At 41.5% G+C, this 18,943-nt stretch overlaps 2 protein-coding genes across 3 annotated transcripts in view; one reads left to right on the top strand and one right to left on the bottom strand.

Annotated features, from left to right (window-relative positions):
- The window catches only part of DMAP1 (DNA methyltransferase 1 associated protein 1), a 57,189-nt gene extending 52,118 nt beyond the window's left edge, over positions 1 to 5,071 (bottom strand). For both annotated transcript variants that reach the window (XM_080278760.1, XM_080278761.1), the window contains exon 1: positions 5,012 to 5,071. The gene's annotated coding sequence lies outside the window, so the exon portion shown is untranslated. The remainder of the gene's footprint in view (positions 1 to 5,011) is intronic.
- A 2,001-nt stretch (positions 5,072 to 7,072) lies between these two features.
- The window catches only part of Abcd1 (ATP binding cassette subfamily D), a 99,305-nt gene continuing 87,434 nt past the window's right edge, over positions 7,073 to 18,943 (top strand). The window contains exon 1 of the mRNA XM_080278753.1: positions 7,073 to 7,848. Coding sequence (XP_080134879.1) covers positions 7,098 to 7,848 — 751 coding nt within the window. The 5' untranslated portion in view covers positions 7,073 to 7,097. The remainder of the gene's footprint in view (positions 7,849 to 18,943) is intronic.

Here is an 18,943-nt window from a genome sequence, read left to right as displayed (position 1 = left end):
CCACAGGTATACATGACGAGTGATGAGAAGGGTGGGTGGTGAACTGAATGAAAGGAAGGCAATGATTAATTATGTGTGTGTGGATGAAAGGATGCGAAGATGTGTAATGGATGCAAGAGCTCATAGAGGTTGGGGGAGTGGACTTTCTGACCACTACTTGGTGGTGGCCAGAATTAGAATTCAAGTAAGATGGAGGAATAGAAGAAGGGAAAGATGAGAGGAAGCAGTAGTTGCAAGGAGAGTGGAAAGGTTACAAGAGGATGAGAAAAAGGCAGAGTATAAGAGAGAAGTGGAGGAACGATTGGGCAAATATGAATTGGAGCAGATGGGAGACGTGGTAGGTGTGTGTAGGATATTTACAGAAGAAATATGTGCAGCATGTGATGTGGTGTGTGGAAGGAAGAGAAGACGGAGGGGGGGTGCAAGGAACAGCGTGGTGGACTGAAGAGGTGAGACAGGCTGTGGCAGAAAAGAAGGAAGCATACAATGAATGGATGAGAAATAGGGGCGTGGAAGAAGTTGAGAGGCGGAAGAGAGAGTTATATGTAGAAAGAAAGAGAGAGGTGAAAAGATTAGTAAGAGAGAGTAAGAAGAGAGTGGATGAGGAATTTGGAAGGAATTTGAGTGTAAAGTGGAGGGACTGTAAGAAAATGTTCTGGAAAGAGGTGAAAAGAGTAAGACAGGGTGGAAGTGAAGTTAGCAGGGGAGTGAAAGATAAAAATGGTAGATTACTAGTGGAGAAGGGAGAAAAAGTGAGCAGATGGAGAGAACACTTTAAGAAATTACTGAACATAGAGGATGGAAGTAATGCGAGTATAAGTGGCTGGGGAATGGCTGGGAGAAGGAGGGAGGTGAGAAGACAAGAAGAAATCAGTAGGATAGAAGTTGTGGAAGCAATGAAGAAAGTTAAATCGGGGAAAGCCCCAGGAATTGATAGAGTGTGTGGTGCAATGCTGAAGCATGGGGGAGAGACAGTAGTAGAATGGATGTGGAAGATGTGCAGATTGGCCTGGGAGGAAGGTAGAGTCCCGGAGAATTGGAAGTCAGGTATAATTATTCCCTTGTACAAAGGAAAAGGGGGAAAAAGAAGTGTGTCGTAATCATAGGGACATTTGTCTTCTTAGTATAATAGGAAAAGTGTATGGTGCGATAGTTATTGACAGAGTTAGAGAAAGAACAGAGAAATTAGTTGGAGAAGAACAGGGAGGCTTTAGGAAGGGAAGAGGTTGTGTAGATCAGATATTCATTCTTAGATCTTTAGTGGAAAAGTTCCTAGAGAAGGGAAAGAAGTTGTATGCGGCTTTCATGGATTTGGAGAAAGCATATGACAGGGTGGATAGACAAGGATTGTGGAAAGTGTTAAGAATATATGGAGTAGATGGAAAGTTGTTGAATGCCGTGAGGAGTATGTACGATGGTGCGAAGGCTGCAGTGCGTGTGGATGGTGAACTAAGTGAATTTTTCTCTTTGAAAGTTGGATTGAAACAGGGATGTGTCATGTCTCCATGGTTGTTCAATCTGTACATGGATGGGGTAATAAAAGAGGTACAAGGTAGGGTAGTGGATGTTGGAGTGACCCTGGTGAGAGAGGATAGTGTCTGGAAACTCCCTGTACTGTTGTTTGCAAATGATACTGTGTTGTTGAGTGAAGACGAAGGGGAGCTGCAAGGCTTGGTGGATGAGTTTGGGAGAGTGTGTAAGAAACGGAATCTAAAGGTGAATGTGGGGAAGAGTAAAGTGATGGTCTTTGAGAGAGGTGAAGTCAGTGAATGTACAGTGAGGTTGGATGGTAAGGAATTGGAAAATGTGAGTACGTTTAAGTACTTGGGTAGTGTGATGAGTAAGGATGGAGATTTGGAGGGTGAAATGCGTGAAAGGGTACAGCAGGGAAGAAAGGTTGCTGGTTCTTTGAAAGCAGTGATAAGAAACAGGGAAGTGAGCATGGAAGTGAAAAAGTTACTACACGACAGTATTGTGATACCAACTCTAACGTACGGAAGTGAAGCTTGGACGTTGTTGGAAGGACACAAGTCAAGAGTGAGAGCAGTGGAAATGAGTTATTTAAGAGGAGCCTGTGGAGTCACATGGAGAGACAGGCTGACGAATGAGGATATAAAGGAGCGTTGTGGTGTGGATGTGGATGTGATAGGAAGAGTTATGAGGAACACACTGAGGTGGTTTGGCCATGTGGAGAGGATGGAGGGTGAAAGACTGACGAAGAGAGTGTATGTGAGTGAGGTGGAGGGGGGAAGAGGGAGGGGGAGGCAGAGGATGAGATGGAGGGATGGGGTGGAGAGGTATATGAGAGAGGGGGGTGTGAGTTGGAAGCAGGACAGTGAAATGGCGGGGGACAGGGCGACTTGGAGGCGATTTGTTTGTGGCCACCCCAAACGGGATTGAGGCGTCTGGCAATAGACAGATAGATAGATTTGTCTTCTTAGTATAATAGGAAAAGTGTATGGTAGGATACTTATTGACAAAGTTAGAAAAAGAACAGAGGAATTAGTTAGAGAAGAACAGGGAGGTTTTAGGAAGGGAAGAGGTTATGTACATCAGATATTCATTCTTAGATCTTTAGTGAAAAAGTTTCTAGAGAAGGGAAAGAAGTTGTATGCAGCTTTCATGGATTTGGAGAAAGCATATGACAGGGTCGACAGACAAGGATTGTGGAAAGTATTTAGAATATATGAAGCAGATGGGAAGTTGTTGAATGCTGTGAAGAGTACCGGTAGCCTATGTATGATGGTGCTAAGGCTGCAGTGCGTGTGGATGGTGAACTGAGTGAATTTTTCTCTTTGAAAGTTGGATTGAAACAGGGATGTGTCATGTCTCCACGGTTGTTCAATCTTTACACAGATGGGTAATAAAAGAGGTACAAGATAGGGTAGTGGATGTTGGAGTGGCCCTGGTGAGAGAAGGTAGTGTTTGGAAACTCCCTGTACTGTTGTTTGCAGATGATACTGTGTTGTTGAGTGAAGACGAAGGGGAGCTGCAAGGCTTGGTGGATGAGTTTGGGAGTATGTAATAAACGGAATCTAAAGGTGAATGTAGGGAAAAGTAAAGTGATGGTCTTTGAGAGAGGTGAAGTCAGTGAATGTACAGTGAGGTTGGATGGTGAGGAATTGGAAAATGTGAGTACGTTTAAGTACTTGGGTAGTGTGATGAGTAAGTATGGAGGTTTGGAGAGTGAAGTGCTTGAAAGGGTACAGTAGGGAAGAAAGGTTGCTGGTTCTTTGAAAGCAGTGATAAGAAACAGGGAAGTGAGCATGGAAGTGAAAAAGTTACTACATGACACCATTGTGATACCAACTCTAATGTATGGAAGTGAAACTTGGACGCTGTTGGAAGGACACAAGGCAAGAGTGAAAGCAGTGGAAATGAGTTACTTAAGAGGAGCCTGTGGAGTCACATGGAGAGACAGGCTGACAAATGAGGATATAAAGGAACATTGTGGTGTGGATGTGGATGTGATAGGAAGCGTTAGGAGGAATACACTGAGGTGGTTTGGCCATGTGGAGAGGATGGAGGGTGAAAGACTGACGAAGAGAGTGTATGTGAGCGAGGTGGACGGGGGGAGAGGGAGGGGGAGGCCAAGGATGAGAAGGAGGGATGGAGTGGAGAGGTATATGAGAGAGGGGGGTGTGAATTGGGAGCAGGGCAGTGAAATGGCGAAGGACAGGGCGACATGGAGGCGATTTGTTTGTGGCCACTCCGAATGGGATTGAGGCGTCTGGCAGTAGATAGATAGATAGATAGATGAGGATACACAGGATGGAGATGGTGGATTGTTTGTTCTCTCTGATTAATCTGGTAGCATACAAAGCGTGAAAATAATCAACATGCTGTTAATTATAAGGAGAGTGATTACATGTATTTCCACTTATATATATAATTAGTGAAGAATAAATGCTAGCTTTACAAATTTGGTAAAGAAGAGTTAAATTTAGTAATGAAAATTGAGGAGTTTGATAATGTGGTCATAGGATCTGGCAACTTTGTTTCCCCGTCACCAACATTCCCAACAGTTACTGCCTAACTTCGATCGCTAGTAGATGTTTATCGCAGTGGATGCCACACGTGCTCGTTTTTTGTGAATGAACAGTGAACTGCAATACCTCACCACTAGACCACATGGGAATTTACAGTGTTGTGCAGTGTTAAGAAATATGCAGTGTTAAACAATTATAACTCCGTGTGCAAAGAATTAAGTGCAGCACAACACTGGATTACTGTACGTGCTTCAAGAGCATTTTCACCACTGCCAAAGCTTTAGAGACGGCATCCACAGATCTGCTGTAATTATCCTGGCTGAGGTACAGTCACTTCTAATTCCACATTCTTTGGTTCCTTTTCATTTATTTCATGCTTTATGTCCATTATTGGTGTGAAAAGCGTCCTAAATAGGTTTAAATAGGTGCTATGCATGTCCAGTAGGGAGTTTTTGTGTATGTATGTATGTGTGTGTGTGTTTGTGTGTGTGTGTGTGTGTGTGTGTGTGTGTGTGTGTGTGTGTGTGTGTGTGTGTGTGTCCGACTCTGGGCAAAGGCTTCAGGGTCTATATCTCAGGGGTAGTAGCCTATCCCAAGGCCCAGTAGTCCTCTTACACCTCCACATGTCACCATTTTGGCACTAACACCCACCATCAATAATGAATACATGCTAGGGCTATCTCATACAGGTCTGGTTTATTGGTATTAGCGAGAGTACTTTTATGACATGTCGGCAAGTCATCTGGTAGATCAGGAAAGTCTGCTTTTATGAAATTCAAATCCTTAAACTGTTCTCTGCCCTAGCCAGGATTCGAACCTGGGTCTATCAGGACTGCAGGTAGCCTCTCTACCGATTCAGCCACCGCCTCCCCCAAAAGTGTTTTTCTGAGTCAGGCTAGGTTAGGGTCCATAAGTACAAGTCCAGGAGGCTGGGGCCCACTTTCTGGACATGCCTTTGGCTCTGTTACATCGGATAGTGGAGGGATTACTGTACTTGTAAAAGCAAGAACAAACTCACTCACTTAAAACTGGAGAAACAGATTTCAGGGAAAAAGAGAGGAATGTCCATGCTGCAAACTGGAAATAGAAACACTAGAACACTTCCTACTGGACTGTACGGAATACAATGACATCAGATGTAATTTTCAGTTCATACATAATATTCAAAATAGAGGCAAAGAAGACAAAACAGCCAACATTCTAGCATTTGATATATCAAACTGTGAAGAAATTGTAATCAGGATGGGCTTCATTAGTAAAATCTGGGCAAAAAGAAACATTATAAGCCAAAAATCACGACAATAATTATAAAAGTAAAAAATAGCCATTATCTGTGAAGTACAGAACGAGGCCAGAAACAGAAAAGAAAAAAGATGTATAAAAAATGCTGTAGTTAAAATAATAATAATAATAATGAAAATATTTAAGAAAAATAATAAACATCAGAAAGTGGGAGTCATTATAATGGCTTATCCCACGCCTTCTACTGGACTGGACAAGATAACCCAGCTGATTCCTTCATGACTCTGCCCACTTCCTCCTCCAGCCAATAAGAGCACATTATGAATCGAATTGGTCTGAAATCCATTCTCACGAGCATCAAGTAGGTCCAGAAAACTTTGACCGGTCTTGATTGGTCTAAGACGGCCTCACGAAAATTCAGCTTTATTAAGTAGTGTAAGCAACATCCCATTGGAGGAACAAGTCTTCAGAACTTACTCAACCCACATATCATAATTTAACACACCCACAACTATTAATCCCTTCTCACATACAAACACACAAACTTTATCACATCAGTAATTGGTCTGGGTTATACGGTACCAAGTGGTTATAACAAGAGTGAAGAACTGAGAAGCCCGGGGGCACAGGCTTAGAAAAGAGCCGCTTCCAGTATATCTACGGTAATCTACGACAAATGAGCCTTTGCAACGTGTCTTCTTACGCTACTCCATCACAGGCACAGATACAGCCGTACCCTAAGGCCATGCAGCCGCTTTCATCATAAAATTCCCACTTCAAAATCACGAATCATTTCCTATCTTGATACATGAAATATTAGGCACTAAGTACATCACGGCATAACGCATTTAAAAAGCGTGAGAAGCTAGCTAAACAGACAATCTTGGTGAAAAAAAGATAATAATAAAACACTCACTTCGAGACAACAACCTACCACAGCCACTAACAAATGTTTATGTTGTGGGGCAGAGGAATAGCGGTCAGCATCATCGCGTCTTCTACGGTATCACATTTTTTTTTTTTTTTTTTTGTAAAATAGCGGTACATGATTCCAGCTATAATTGCATTTCACCAATCAAATAATATTGCTGACAGATGATGGCTACTAAACCAACAGTGTTGGTCCTTTTATATTAATATTTCACTGATAAAAGGCAATTCTGTATGCTGACTGAATAATTATTGTTGTAAAGATGCCACCTCCTTTTGTTGTATTAGCCCTCTGTACCTTTTATAGCAATGAATATTTAAATTCAATTCAGTTCGAAATATACATTATACAGAGTACAAAAGTAGGTGGTGGGTCTTCCTTTCTTTTTTTTTTTTTTTTCGTTCTTTGTGACTGCTGTTTCTGCTGAGTATCCTTGAAGACGTTAGGATACGAAACCCTGAGAACAGAATAGAAAGTTTGCTCAGTCACTTGAAGGACAAATCCTAGTTTAGAGTTTGCCTTATAATGTTAAAAGCGAGAAAGGATATGACATGTCAAGACTCTTTTCATCATATTTCATTTCACTGTACGTATATAACAGCTTTGCGTGGTAACTCCAATTTACTCATTTTTATCAGAGTCTTGGTGGGAACAGGGTGGGAAGTGCCGGCTGAGTTTCCACAATGTGCATTTCAGAAACATAAACACGACAGGAAATGCATAAATCATAATAGCAAATAAAGCAAACTGAATGACTGTCGTCACTGTCGTCTGCCACACTGCCTGCGTCTGCCAGAGTGCCAGTGAGAGGGGGGAGGTTGGACGTCGAAGGTCGTGTGGTTAAGCTGCTCTAGATTTTCTTCTTCATTACTTGTTGATTTCACACTTCACATGAATCAGTTGTTCAACGTATAACTTAGTGCAACCAAAGCAAGATGACGAACGCAGTGTCCAAACTCATCAAAGACACGTCACAAAAATTGAACGTTAGTGAAGCCACACTATCCAGAACTGGAATGTCATTAGTTGTAGCCCTGTACATATATAAAGTCGTTTATCCTAAAGCAAAAGTAGCTTACACTGGCCTTACTGCCAAGGAACAACAGCTAGAGAAAACCAAAGAAGAAATACTGAAGGAGAGAAAGCGAGGTCCAACAGTCAACAAGGAATTCTTTCAAGAGCTCCAAAGATTAATTAAGATCATAATTCCAAGCATTTGGTCCAAGCCTGCTGCTCTTCTGGGCTTACACACCCTCACCCTTATCACTCGCACCTTCCTTTCCATCTATGTTGCCCAACTGGAGGGGCGTGTTGTCAAGTACATAGTCAGGAAAGATGTGGGGAAGTTTGCCCTAATGATGACCAAATGGATTGGCATTGCCATTCCCGCTACCTTCATCAATTCCATGATCCGCTTCCTGGAGTCCCATCTGGCGCTTATGTTCCGAACCCGGCTGGTGCGATACTCCTATCAGCTCTACTTCCAATCCCAGTGTTACTACCGTGTGTCCAACCTCGACGGGCGGCTGGAGAATGCAGACCACTGCCTGACAGAGGACATCAGTGCCTTCACATCCAGCATTGCCCACTTATATTCACATATCACCAAGCCGCTGCTGGACTCGATGCTCATCACCTACTCCCTTGCCTCCCTGGCTCGCTCTCGTGGTGGTGCATCCCTCCCGGGTTAGTACTGCAGAACTGTATACAGTACTCTTTTAACTTTGACTTATCCGAAAATTAGTTGCTCTTCATCTTGAATGGTCAGCTGTCTGTCTGTCTCCTAATTGCCAGATGCCATAATCCTGTATGGGGTGGCCGTTTGACTTTGAGCTATGGTAGTTGTTTTATGGGGAGGGGCACTAACAGTCCACCGACCTACTTGACACTTAGGGAGCACATATGGTTTGGTTATATACTTATATGGTTACCACCCAGCATTGTAAATGGTTCCCTGGCTTACAGGAAGCCATTAGGCTTGTGACTCAATGTAAAGCTACCTGTAAAGGAAAGAAAAGCTTTAAAAAGTGACAGGAAAGACAGTGAAATAGGATGAGAGGAGGGCAAGCTCAGAAAAAGAGTGATGAAGACTAAGGAAGAAGTAGGCAGCACTACATCAAGTGAGTGGATGATGGTCACCACCACCTGCCACAAATGGTCAGCTTTAATAACGGATTAATGCTAAAATATAATTCTGTTCGTAGTGGTAGGTGGTGGTGACCATCCATTCACTTGATGTAAGTGCTGCCTGCTTCTTCCTTCAACTTTATCATTCTTTTTCAGTGTCTGCCCTTCTCTCTTCCTATTTCCCTCATCTTTCCTGTCACTTTTTATGACTTCTTTCTATTTCAGGTGGCTTTACATTGAGTGACAAGCCTAATGGTTTCCTGTAAGCCAGGAAACCATTTACAATGCTGGGTGGTAACCATATAACCAACCCACACATTTTCCCTATATGTCAACAAGTGGGTTGGTGGAGGGTTAGTGCCCCTCCTCATAAAACCACTAACTCAAAGACAAACGACCACCCTTTACGGGATTATGGCATCTGGCTATAGATATATAGATTCTGGTCAGAAATAGCTGCTGTGGAAAGGATTTAGAGTTGAACTGTCTTATTCTACCACAGTTATACAGAATAAGCTGCAAAAGTACAGTACCGTATAAAAACCTGAATCAAGTGAACGTGAAAGAACTAGTCTGTTTATATATTTAGGTAATACCTAGGTAGTTAGCCCCTTCAACCTGAGGATATACAGTATATTAATATTTCATTATTGCACTAACAGATGATTTTATTCATCTTAGAAGAACACCATAATTGAACAGCTGTATGTAGAGGATATTTTAAAACCCTCCACCTGAATAAAATTATTTAAAGGTAGCAAGCTGGTAGGTGGTGGCAACCATCATCCAATCATTTGATGTAGTGCTGCCTATGTCATCTTCCTTCACCTTTATCATTCTTTTTCTGTGTCTTCCTACTTGTCTTCCTATTCCTCCCATCTTTCCTGTCACATTTTATTAGCTGCTAACCATACGTGCTCCCTACGTGTCAAGTGGGTTGGTGGAGGGTTAGTGCCCCTCCCTGTAAAACAGATAACTCAGAGTCAAGTGGCCATCCCGTATGGGATTATGGCATCTGGCAATAGATAGATAGATAGATCATCTTTCCTCTCGTAGTGGCTTTATATTGAGTACAAGCCTAAGGGTTTCTTGTAAGTTGTAAGCCAGGAAACCATTTACAGTGCTGGGTGGTAAACATAAAACCAACCCATACATGTTCCCCATGTCAACAAGTGGGTTGGCAGAGGGCTAGTGCCCTTCCCCATAAAATATCTAACTCAGAGTCAAATGGCCACCCCTTGTGGAATAATAAAGTCAGGCTATAGATAGATAGCTAGAAGAATAAGATACAAAATTACATCATCAGATTGAAGGGGTAGGGTTTTCTTCTCAGCCCTATTTATGAAGCAGAAATTGAATGATATCCCTATTTTACATCTGCTGTACTAATACAGTATAGTTACTGTACCTAAGACAAAATTAATTAATACAAAATTACATACGGTAATTAGCATGATGGGGTAAGGTTTTCTTCCCACCCCTGTGTATGAAGCAGAAACTGAATGAAATCCCCATTGTACACATCTGCTATAATTACTGTACTTAATTACAGTATATCATTATCAGTTTCTTTTTATCTTTTTTGTTTTGTTTTTGGCCTTGAGTCCACAAAAAAATTGTCAGATGACTTACAGATACCCAAGAAGCTATTCACAGTCATTTCCCCCAGTTTACAGTACGGTACTACGGTATATATACAGTACCCTCGCATCCAACACGCGTTTGTCCAGCACGATTTACGTCCAGCACGGAGAGCAAAAAATTAGTACGATTTAATACAATTTAATTACTGTTAACGTGGGTGCATTAGCATAACACGCACGGAGCTCCAAGAAGTGGGCGAAATCCGCAGAGTTCACCTCTAGCACGATCACCCCTGGTCCAACATGGTCATACTGGATGTTCCTGTGATGCTGACAGCCAATCTAAACTTCTGATCAAGTTGCCTCCCCCACCCGCTATCGTGACGTGATCGTGATGTCGCCCAGTCAGAAGTGCTTCTGCTCTCACGTGATGTTTTGTTTAAATTTCTCCCGCCACAGTGCCACTCAATTGCATAATTCGCATTGGAAGGTGCTTTTTTCTCGCTGCATTTTCTGCCCTTGCTACTGCATTTTATCCTGCTCATGATGCCTAGGAAGCCTTCTGAGAACCCCAAGAAGCGGCGGCACCTCCCTCAGGACACCAAGCTAGAAATCATCGAGAGGAAGAACAAAAGGGAGAGGAAAGTAGACATCGCCAAGGCCTACGACGTGAATGAAGCCAGCATGAGGACCATAATAAAAAACCGAGACAAGATCCTGGCAGCAGTGAAGTCTTACGGAGTGCTAGGACAGGCAGAAGCAGGACCTTCCATGGATGTGGTTGAGGATAGTGATTCTGAGTGTGATTTCGCAGGATTTATGAGGGAGGTTGAGGAGGAGCAGCAGCCATTACCCGCCAGTGACGCCAGCAGCCATCCTCCGGGGACCCAGTAGGACTACCTACAGCCTCGGATACCATCTTCCACTCCCAGCAAGCCCACCAACACTATCCTAAAAGGTTAGTTATCATACAGCACCATTTATTATAATTACAGTAGTACCAATATATGTAAAAGTATATGGTAGGTATTTAGGGTGACTTTTCCTAGGGTTGCTGACATAATTCATTTTTCCCCATAAGCTCTGTTGTTTGTCCAACACGTTTTTGGTCCAACACGGGACCTGTGCATGACAGTATTACTGTGTTGGACGCGAGGGTACTGTACAAGTTCAGTATAGATGTTGCCATACTGTAGAAGTCATCCCTTACTAATATGGACTGCCAGTACTGTATACAGCACAGTACAATATACAGTAGGCTACTGCTAATTTTCCAGAATGTAATATCTAACTGCCTGATCAGATATATATACTGTACCGGTACCCTATGTCATTATTTATGGTTAGCTGTTCAGCCTACCAGGATGGTGGTAGGTGGTGGTGAACATCATCCACTCACTTGATGTAGGGCTGCCAACTTCTTCCTTCACCTTTATCACTTTTTTTCTGTGTCTGGCCTCCTCACCTCCTATTTCTCTCATCATTATTGTCACTATTTATTACTGTACTCCTCTTTCCTTTTCAGGTGGCTTTACATTTGAGTGACAAGTATAATGGTTTCCTGCAGCCTTTCACTCTTGCGAACCTTTCTTAGTGCCGTGTAATGTTTATCGCATGTTCTTATATGTAGCTAGAAAGTGCCCGGAGAGTGCATACCTCTGCCAATGCCATTGCCATTAAAAAAAGATCCAGATCCAAATATGTGGTTAGCCTATAGGATCTGGATCCACCTCAAAATTTGATTAAGTTTCTCTTGGTTCATGGCCCACCTTTTCATTAAATTTTTTTGAATTTCATTCAGAGCTTTTTGAGATATTGTCCAGGATACTCCAGATCCACCCCAAAATTTGATAATTTTTTCCTTGGTCCATGGTTCACCCATCCACAAAATTTCTTCAAAATCTCTTCATAAGTGTTGTATAATCCCAAATCCGGGTCTGTGGATACAGGGTCTGGATCTGCCCCTAAATTTAATCAGTTCTTTCTTGGTTCATGGTGCACCTTTCCACAAACTTTCATCGAATTTCATCGAGAATGTTTGGAGATATTGTGCAGAATATTCCGTCTGGATCACGCCCAAAATTTAATCATTTATTCCATGGACCATGACCCACCCTCCCACAAAATTTCATCAAAATCCATTCCTAAGTTTTTGAGTAATCTTGCTAACAAACAGACAGACAGACAAACAAACCAACATGGGGTAAAACATAACTCCTTGGCGGAGGTAAAAATCAGATAGCAGTACTGTATATATTTAATTGGAAAGGTACAGTACTGTATTTGATTCAGGACTAGGATGATCAGGATAGTGTTGTTATTCATCATGATTGATATGTCAGGTACCGTTTTGTATAATACCTGTATGTGCTGAACTTGACAGTACAGAGTACAGTAATCCCTCCACTATCCGATGTAATAGAGCCAAAGGCATGTCCGGAAAGTAGTCCCATCCGGAAAGTGGACCCCTGGCTCCTGGACTGGTACTTGAGGACCCTAACCCAGCCTAACGTTGAAAGCCACCCAAATAACTCTCTACCAGACATGCATAGCACCTATTTAAGCCTATTTAAAACCCTGTTCACACCAATAATGGACATAAAGCATTAAATAAATGATAAGGAACCAAAGAATGAGGAATTAGAAGTGACTGTACCTCAGCCAGGGTACTTACAGCACGTCTGTGGCCGCTTTCTCTAAGGTTTTGGCAGTGGTGAAAATGCTCTTGAAGCACGTACAGTAATCCAGTGTTGTGCTGCACTTAAAGTAAATTTTTGCACTGTCAGTTATAACTTTAACACTGCACATTGTTAATTGCACCACGCCAGTTTCAACTGCCAGTTTGCACTCCACAGGTAATCCTTTGCACTCTAAATTCTAATTTCTTAACACTGCACAACACTGTAAATTCCCGTGTGGTCTAGTGGCGAGGTATTGCAGTTTATTCACGGTTTATTCACAAAAAACAAGCACTTGCACTGTCCATTGCGATAAGCATCTACTCGTGATCGCGGTTAAGCAGTAACTGGTGGTGAGGGAGGAGCAGGGTTGCCAGATTGGAGCTCGGCCACATTACTACACTCCCCAGTTTTCATTACCAAATTTAACTCTTTATTACCAAATTTGTAAAGCTAGCATTTATTCTTTACTAATTATATATACAAGTGGAAATAAATGTAATAACTCTTCTTATAATTAACAGCATGTTGATTATTTTCTCGCCATGTAGGCTAGCAGATTAATCAGATACAGCAGACAATCCACCATCTCCATCCTGTGTATCCTCATACATGTGAAAAATCCATTTGGTATTGCATTATTCTGATTCATTACCAAATGAATTTTTCATTACCAAATTGGTCCACATTTGGTAATGAAAAATAGCAAATGGCAACCCTGACAGGGGAGGGGGGAGGAGGGAAGAGGTGAAGGAGCCGTGGTGTAAACAGCTGTTCAGTGTCGTGCGACAATTTCAAATTATGTGTGGGGAAAGAAATCTGATTTGGGGGGGATTTTTTTTCTTTTTTTTGGCCATTTTTTGGTTCTGAAGGTCCAGGCCCACAATGTCCGGTAAGTGGGGTGTCTGGAAAGTGGGTGTCCGGATAGTATAGGGATTACTGTATTTCATTTCTGATTTCAACAAATTTTTGGGAAGGCGGTGGCTGAAGCGGTAGAGAGGCGGCTTGCAGTCCTAATGGACCCAGGATCGAATCCCAGCTGGGGCAGGGAACAGTTTAAGGATCTGAATTTCCTAGAAAGCAGACTTTCCTGATCTACCAGATGACCCGCCGACATGTTGTAAAAGTACCCTCGCTAATACCAGTACACCAGTCCTGTATGAGACAGCCCTAGCATGTATTCAGTATGGACGGTGGGTGTTAGCACCAAAGTGGTGACATGTGGAGGTGTAAGAGGACTACTGGGCCTTGGGATATGCCACTGCCCCCAAGAAATAGGCCCTGAGCCTTTGCCCAGAGTTGGTCATGTAAAAAAAAATAAAAAAAAAATTTACTTGAAGACCCAGATTGCCTGTAATTGTATTAGGGTTGGCATTGATTAAATCAAATTGATTTAATCATGTGATTAAAGTGATTGATTTTTTTTTTATTTTTTTATTTTTTTATCTGAAAGTTAACAAAAAAATATATCTGAAGGTTTATAAAAGTTGTGTAAAACTTTGTTTTGGCATTCATTTATTCAGATACATAAGCATTAAGTTAGCAGATTTGCCTTTAGAAATTGCAACATTGTATGACAGAAAAAATATTTTTACATTTGTGTAACAACGTTGAGTCTGGCTAGTACTTGGATGGGTGACCGCCTGGGAACACCAGATGCTGTTGGCATCCCTACGTGTCAAGTGGGGTTGGTGGAGGATTAGTGCCCCTCCCTGTAAAACAATTAACTCTAAGCCCTTGGCCACCCCGTCTGGGATACATGGCGTCTGGCAATGGATGAATGAATGAAACATTTGTGTAACGAAGTATTGAAATAATGAGCCATAAATAAAAAAACCAAAGCCATAAGACCAGGTACGCTATGCTTGGTCGCTTAAGGCCATGTCATAATAATACAGTATCAGCTTAAGAATTTTCCGTGTGGTAATATAATCAGCTTTGGAATATACTGTCTTGATTACCACTGGCGACTCAGCTTTAACCAGTACCGGTAGTGTACAGACAGGACTTGAATAGGTATGTGCCAGTATCTGGATTCTGGGCAGTGGCATTCAACCTGAACCATCAGTGGATAGACAGGACATGAAGTTAACAGTATTCATTATACTGCTTTTGAAATTTTAGATATAAACAGAAAAAAATAAATAAATAAATAAAAAAACATTGTTTTTTTTATTCGATTTTTTTTTCAAAATAAAAAATCACCAGCCCTGAATTTTATAGCTACCAATACCAGTATAAAGAGTTACCCTACTGTATTTATAACAGTATAAAAGTGTACACATGGTGTCTAGCACTGTATGATTTTGTGTCATGATGTGAGAACAGCAGACATTCAGGGAGTTGCATTGCCATGGTAACCTGCCAGCCAGCCTAGCCATCATCCTTCTTTGTCAGGTATGGGTGGAATGTTGGTTGGAAGAGCAGGGAGGGAAGAAGTGAGACGTACCATATCTCAACGCCCCACCTGAATGGTGTCCGTGTCCAGTGCAGATGGTTTTTGCGTGTGGAGTTGAGCCAAGAATTTGAAGGCCTGCATGATGTTTGTATGATTGTGTGGCCTATTACACAGGGTATGTTCCTGGTAATTCTCTTGCATTGTTGGTTTCTTTATCGAGTTTCTGGATATCATCCATCCCATCATTTAGTGAAAGTAGGGTTATGATGATGCTGATGTATAATATTGCACAGTGCTGCATTGACATGGTTTGGTATATGGAATTCTTGATGGTTAGTTGAATTACAGAATCAGATTTTTATGGGAGTGATTGGGGGAAGAAAGTTGAAGAGCCTAGAAGGTGTGTACAGTAGTGAGTACTGAAACTCTGGTTCAAGGGGGAGAATTAAAAGATAACACAGGACTGATAAGAGCATGGACTTTCCCTCATCACCTTATAGATTAGTACAGCATATTAGGGGGCATAGCTGCCAGTAGATGTAGGCTACTGAATGGAGTTAATTTTTAGTTCTGAGCCAGTTGCTTCATCTTTACCATATGCTGTGCAATAATTATAAACAGTAAACCCACATCTTTGTTGATGTGGTTACCATTTCTGTGCTAAAAAAGAAATTGCAAGTACAGTATGTATGGTATTAAATTTTGGGACCAATCTCAATGGGTACACCAGGAGAGTGGTTTAGCTTTTCCTGCTGGTAGCACATAGACTTTACAGTACTGTAATTGTGCTTAATAATTGCTACTGTACAGTACCCTGCTACAAACTGTTGTAGCTTTCTTTATCTTTTGTTTGATATGGTGGTTTACATACTGGTATACCATACAGTAGTTGGCTATCTACATTTCAAGATAGTCTATCTATCTATCTATTGCCAGACGCCATAATCCTGTACGGGGTGGCCATTTGACTCTTGAGTTACTGTATTTGTTTTACAGGGAGGGGCACTAACCCTCCACCAACCCACTTGACACGTAGGGAGCATGTATGGTTTGGTTATATGGTTACCACCCAGCGTTGTAAATGGTTTCTTGGCTTACAGGAAACCATTTGGCTTTTCACTCAATGTAAAGCCACCTGTAACGGAAAGAAAAGCATTAAGTAGTGACAGGAAAGATGGGAGAAATAGGAGGAGAGGAAGGCAGGCACAGAAAAAGAATGATAAAGGCTAAGGAAGAAGTAGGCAGCACTACATCAAGTGAATGGATGATGGTCGCCACCACCTATCACTAGAATGAAAAAAGATCAGCTGAAGGGAGAAGTATATTATTTTTACAAAGTACAGTAATCCCTCCACTATCCGACGTAATAGAGCCAAAGGCATGTCCGGAAAGTGGTCCTGTCCGGATAGTGGGCAATGGCCCCTGGACTGGTACTTATGGACCCTAACCCAGCCAAACTTTGAAAGCCACCTAAATAACTCCCTACCAGACATGCATTGCACCTATTTAAACCTATTTAAGACCTTATTCACACCAATAATGGACATAAAGCATGAAATAAATGAAAAAGAACCAAAGAATGAGGAATTAGAAGTGACTGTACCTCTGCCACGGTACATACTGTACATCATGTTTGTGGCTGCCTTTCTAAGGTTTTGACAGTGGTGAAAATGCTCTTGAAGCACGTACAGTAATCCAGTGTTGTGCTGCCCTTAATTTTTTGCACTGTGAGTTATAAATGTTTAACACTGCACATTGTTCTTAAGTGCACCACGGGAGTTTTAACTGCCAGTCTAAACTGCGAATTTGCACTCCACAGTTGATCCTTTGCACTCTTAAGTTCTAATTTCTTAACACTGCACAACACTGTAAATTCCCATGTGGTCTAGTGGCGAGGTATTGCAGTTTATTCACTGTTTATTCACAAAAAACGAGCAAGTGTGGCTTTCAGTGTGCTGAGGATCTACCCACAATCGAAGTAAGGGAGAAACTGTTGATGTCGGACAGTCGGGAAAACAGAGTTGCCAGATCGCAACGGTCACATTACCAAATTTAATTTTTCATTACCAAATTCGTAAAGCTAGCATTTATTCTTCACTAATTATATATACAAGTGGAAATACATGTAATCACTCTCCTTATAATTAACAGCATGATGATTATTTTCACGCTATGTAGGGTAGCAGATTAATCAGAGAGAGCAAACAATCCACCATATCCATCCTGTGTATCCTCATACATGTGAAAAATCCATTTGGTAATGCATTATTCTGATTCATTACCAAACGAATCTTTCATGACCAAATTGGCCCACATTTGGTAATGAAAACTAACAAACGGCAAGCCTAACAGGGAAGGGGGGAGGAAGGAAGGGGTGAAGGGGCCATGGTGTAAGCAGCTGTTCGGTGCCGCGCGGCAATTTCAAATTATGGGCGGGAAAAAATTCAGATTTTGGGGGGATTTTTTTGGCCACATTTGGGTTCCAAAGGTCCAGGCCCACAATGTCCGGTAAGTGGGGATGTTCAGAAAGTGGGCGTCCGGAAAGTAGAGGGATTACTGTAGTAGGGTTACAAGTAAGAGAATGGCATATAAACAGCAGGGACAAAAAAAGAAAAAAAAAAAAAAGGGTAACAGACTCAACCAAAGTCAAATACATGTAAACAACATGACTGTACTCAAATGTAAATGGAATGGTATCCAAGTTATTAGAGATAAAAGACTATACCAAAGGAACCTCATATTATTTGCATAACAGAAACAAAATTAACCCCAAGAATATCCAATGACTCTTAAATTTTGATGAATAAGGTATGTGGGGAAGAGACAGAAATTTGAAAAAGGAGGAGGAGTTATGATATTAACCAAGAAAGAACCCGAAGCCAGAGAGATATAACTAGATATACCCTCAAGTAGAATTAATTGCAGTGGAGATTAAGATATACCCTCAGAAGTAGAATTAATTGCAGTGGAGATTAAGATATACCCTCACATGTAGAATTAATTGCAGTGGAGATTAAGATATACCCTCACAAGTAGAATTAATTGCAGTGGAGATTAAAATACACTAAGTCCTCGTATGTGCACGTATTTTACTTCTACACCTTGTTTTTCGTACAAGAAAAAAGTTTCTGAGTTGTCTCACAATTCACGAATTTCCCCACAATTTGATGCTCCCAGCCGGCAGCCGACACTCAGCAGACAATGTGTACCAGTGCTCAGTCTAGGCACTGTCCATTTTTCTATGCGACAGTTTGCCTTTATCTTTATACAGCAGGTCCAGTGGGGCAGTAGACACACGTGAGTTTGTTATTGTTTATGATCGTAACATACGATCTTCATCCGTGTCATGAGTACACAGCAGGTCCAGCTGGGCAGTAGACACATGTGAGTTTGTTATTGTTTGTGATCGTAACGTATGATCTTCAGCCGTGTTATGCTACTATTTCTTAAAGAATCGTTACATGTTTCTCGTTACACTGTTAATTTTTGTTTTGATGGACAAATACCTGAAATGGATGTAAAGTAAAGCTTATCGATATTTAAGGAAGGAAAGAATAATAACTGTCCCAATACAGAGATGGTAGACTCAGCCCACTAATTTTTTATTCTGTTTGACTATATTACAGCCTCTCTTCCCTGTAGCAGTGAGGAAAATAATGTTGTTATAATTTCTCCCTTCCTTGTAGTGACAAAGAGGGCACATAAAATGACCGGGGTTTAGTTGACCTACTTTGATGTCGAAAATAAAATAATTTGATGAAAAGTGGCAGCGTTTCCTTGGTTAGTGACATTGGGAACTAGCCCATCCATTCTTAGCACACCTTCACTTGCCATTCAAGCCAGTCTTCACTTTATTTCTGGTAAGGATTTTGGGTGTTGCAGCTCTTTATAACAGTTTTAATGTCTTTTCAGGCACATGTTTATTGTGTTGTGCTGTTTTAACAGTAGCAAACACACCATTTAATTTTGGGTAAGGCCTTTTTGGTGTTATAGTA

The sequence above is a fragment of the Coenobita brevimanus genome, chromosome 74 (genome assembly GCF_032717465.1).
Source record: "Coenobita brevimanus isolate Jiangsu-jjx chromosome 74, ASM3271746v2, whole genome shotgun sequence".
Lineage (NCBI taxonomy): Eukaryota > Metazoa > Arthropoda > Malacostraca > Decapoda > Coenobitidae > Coenobita > Coenobita brevimanus.
The sequence above is the reverse complement of the archived record's forward strand: the minus strand, read 5'-3'. Positions and strand labels throughout refer to the sequence as shown.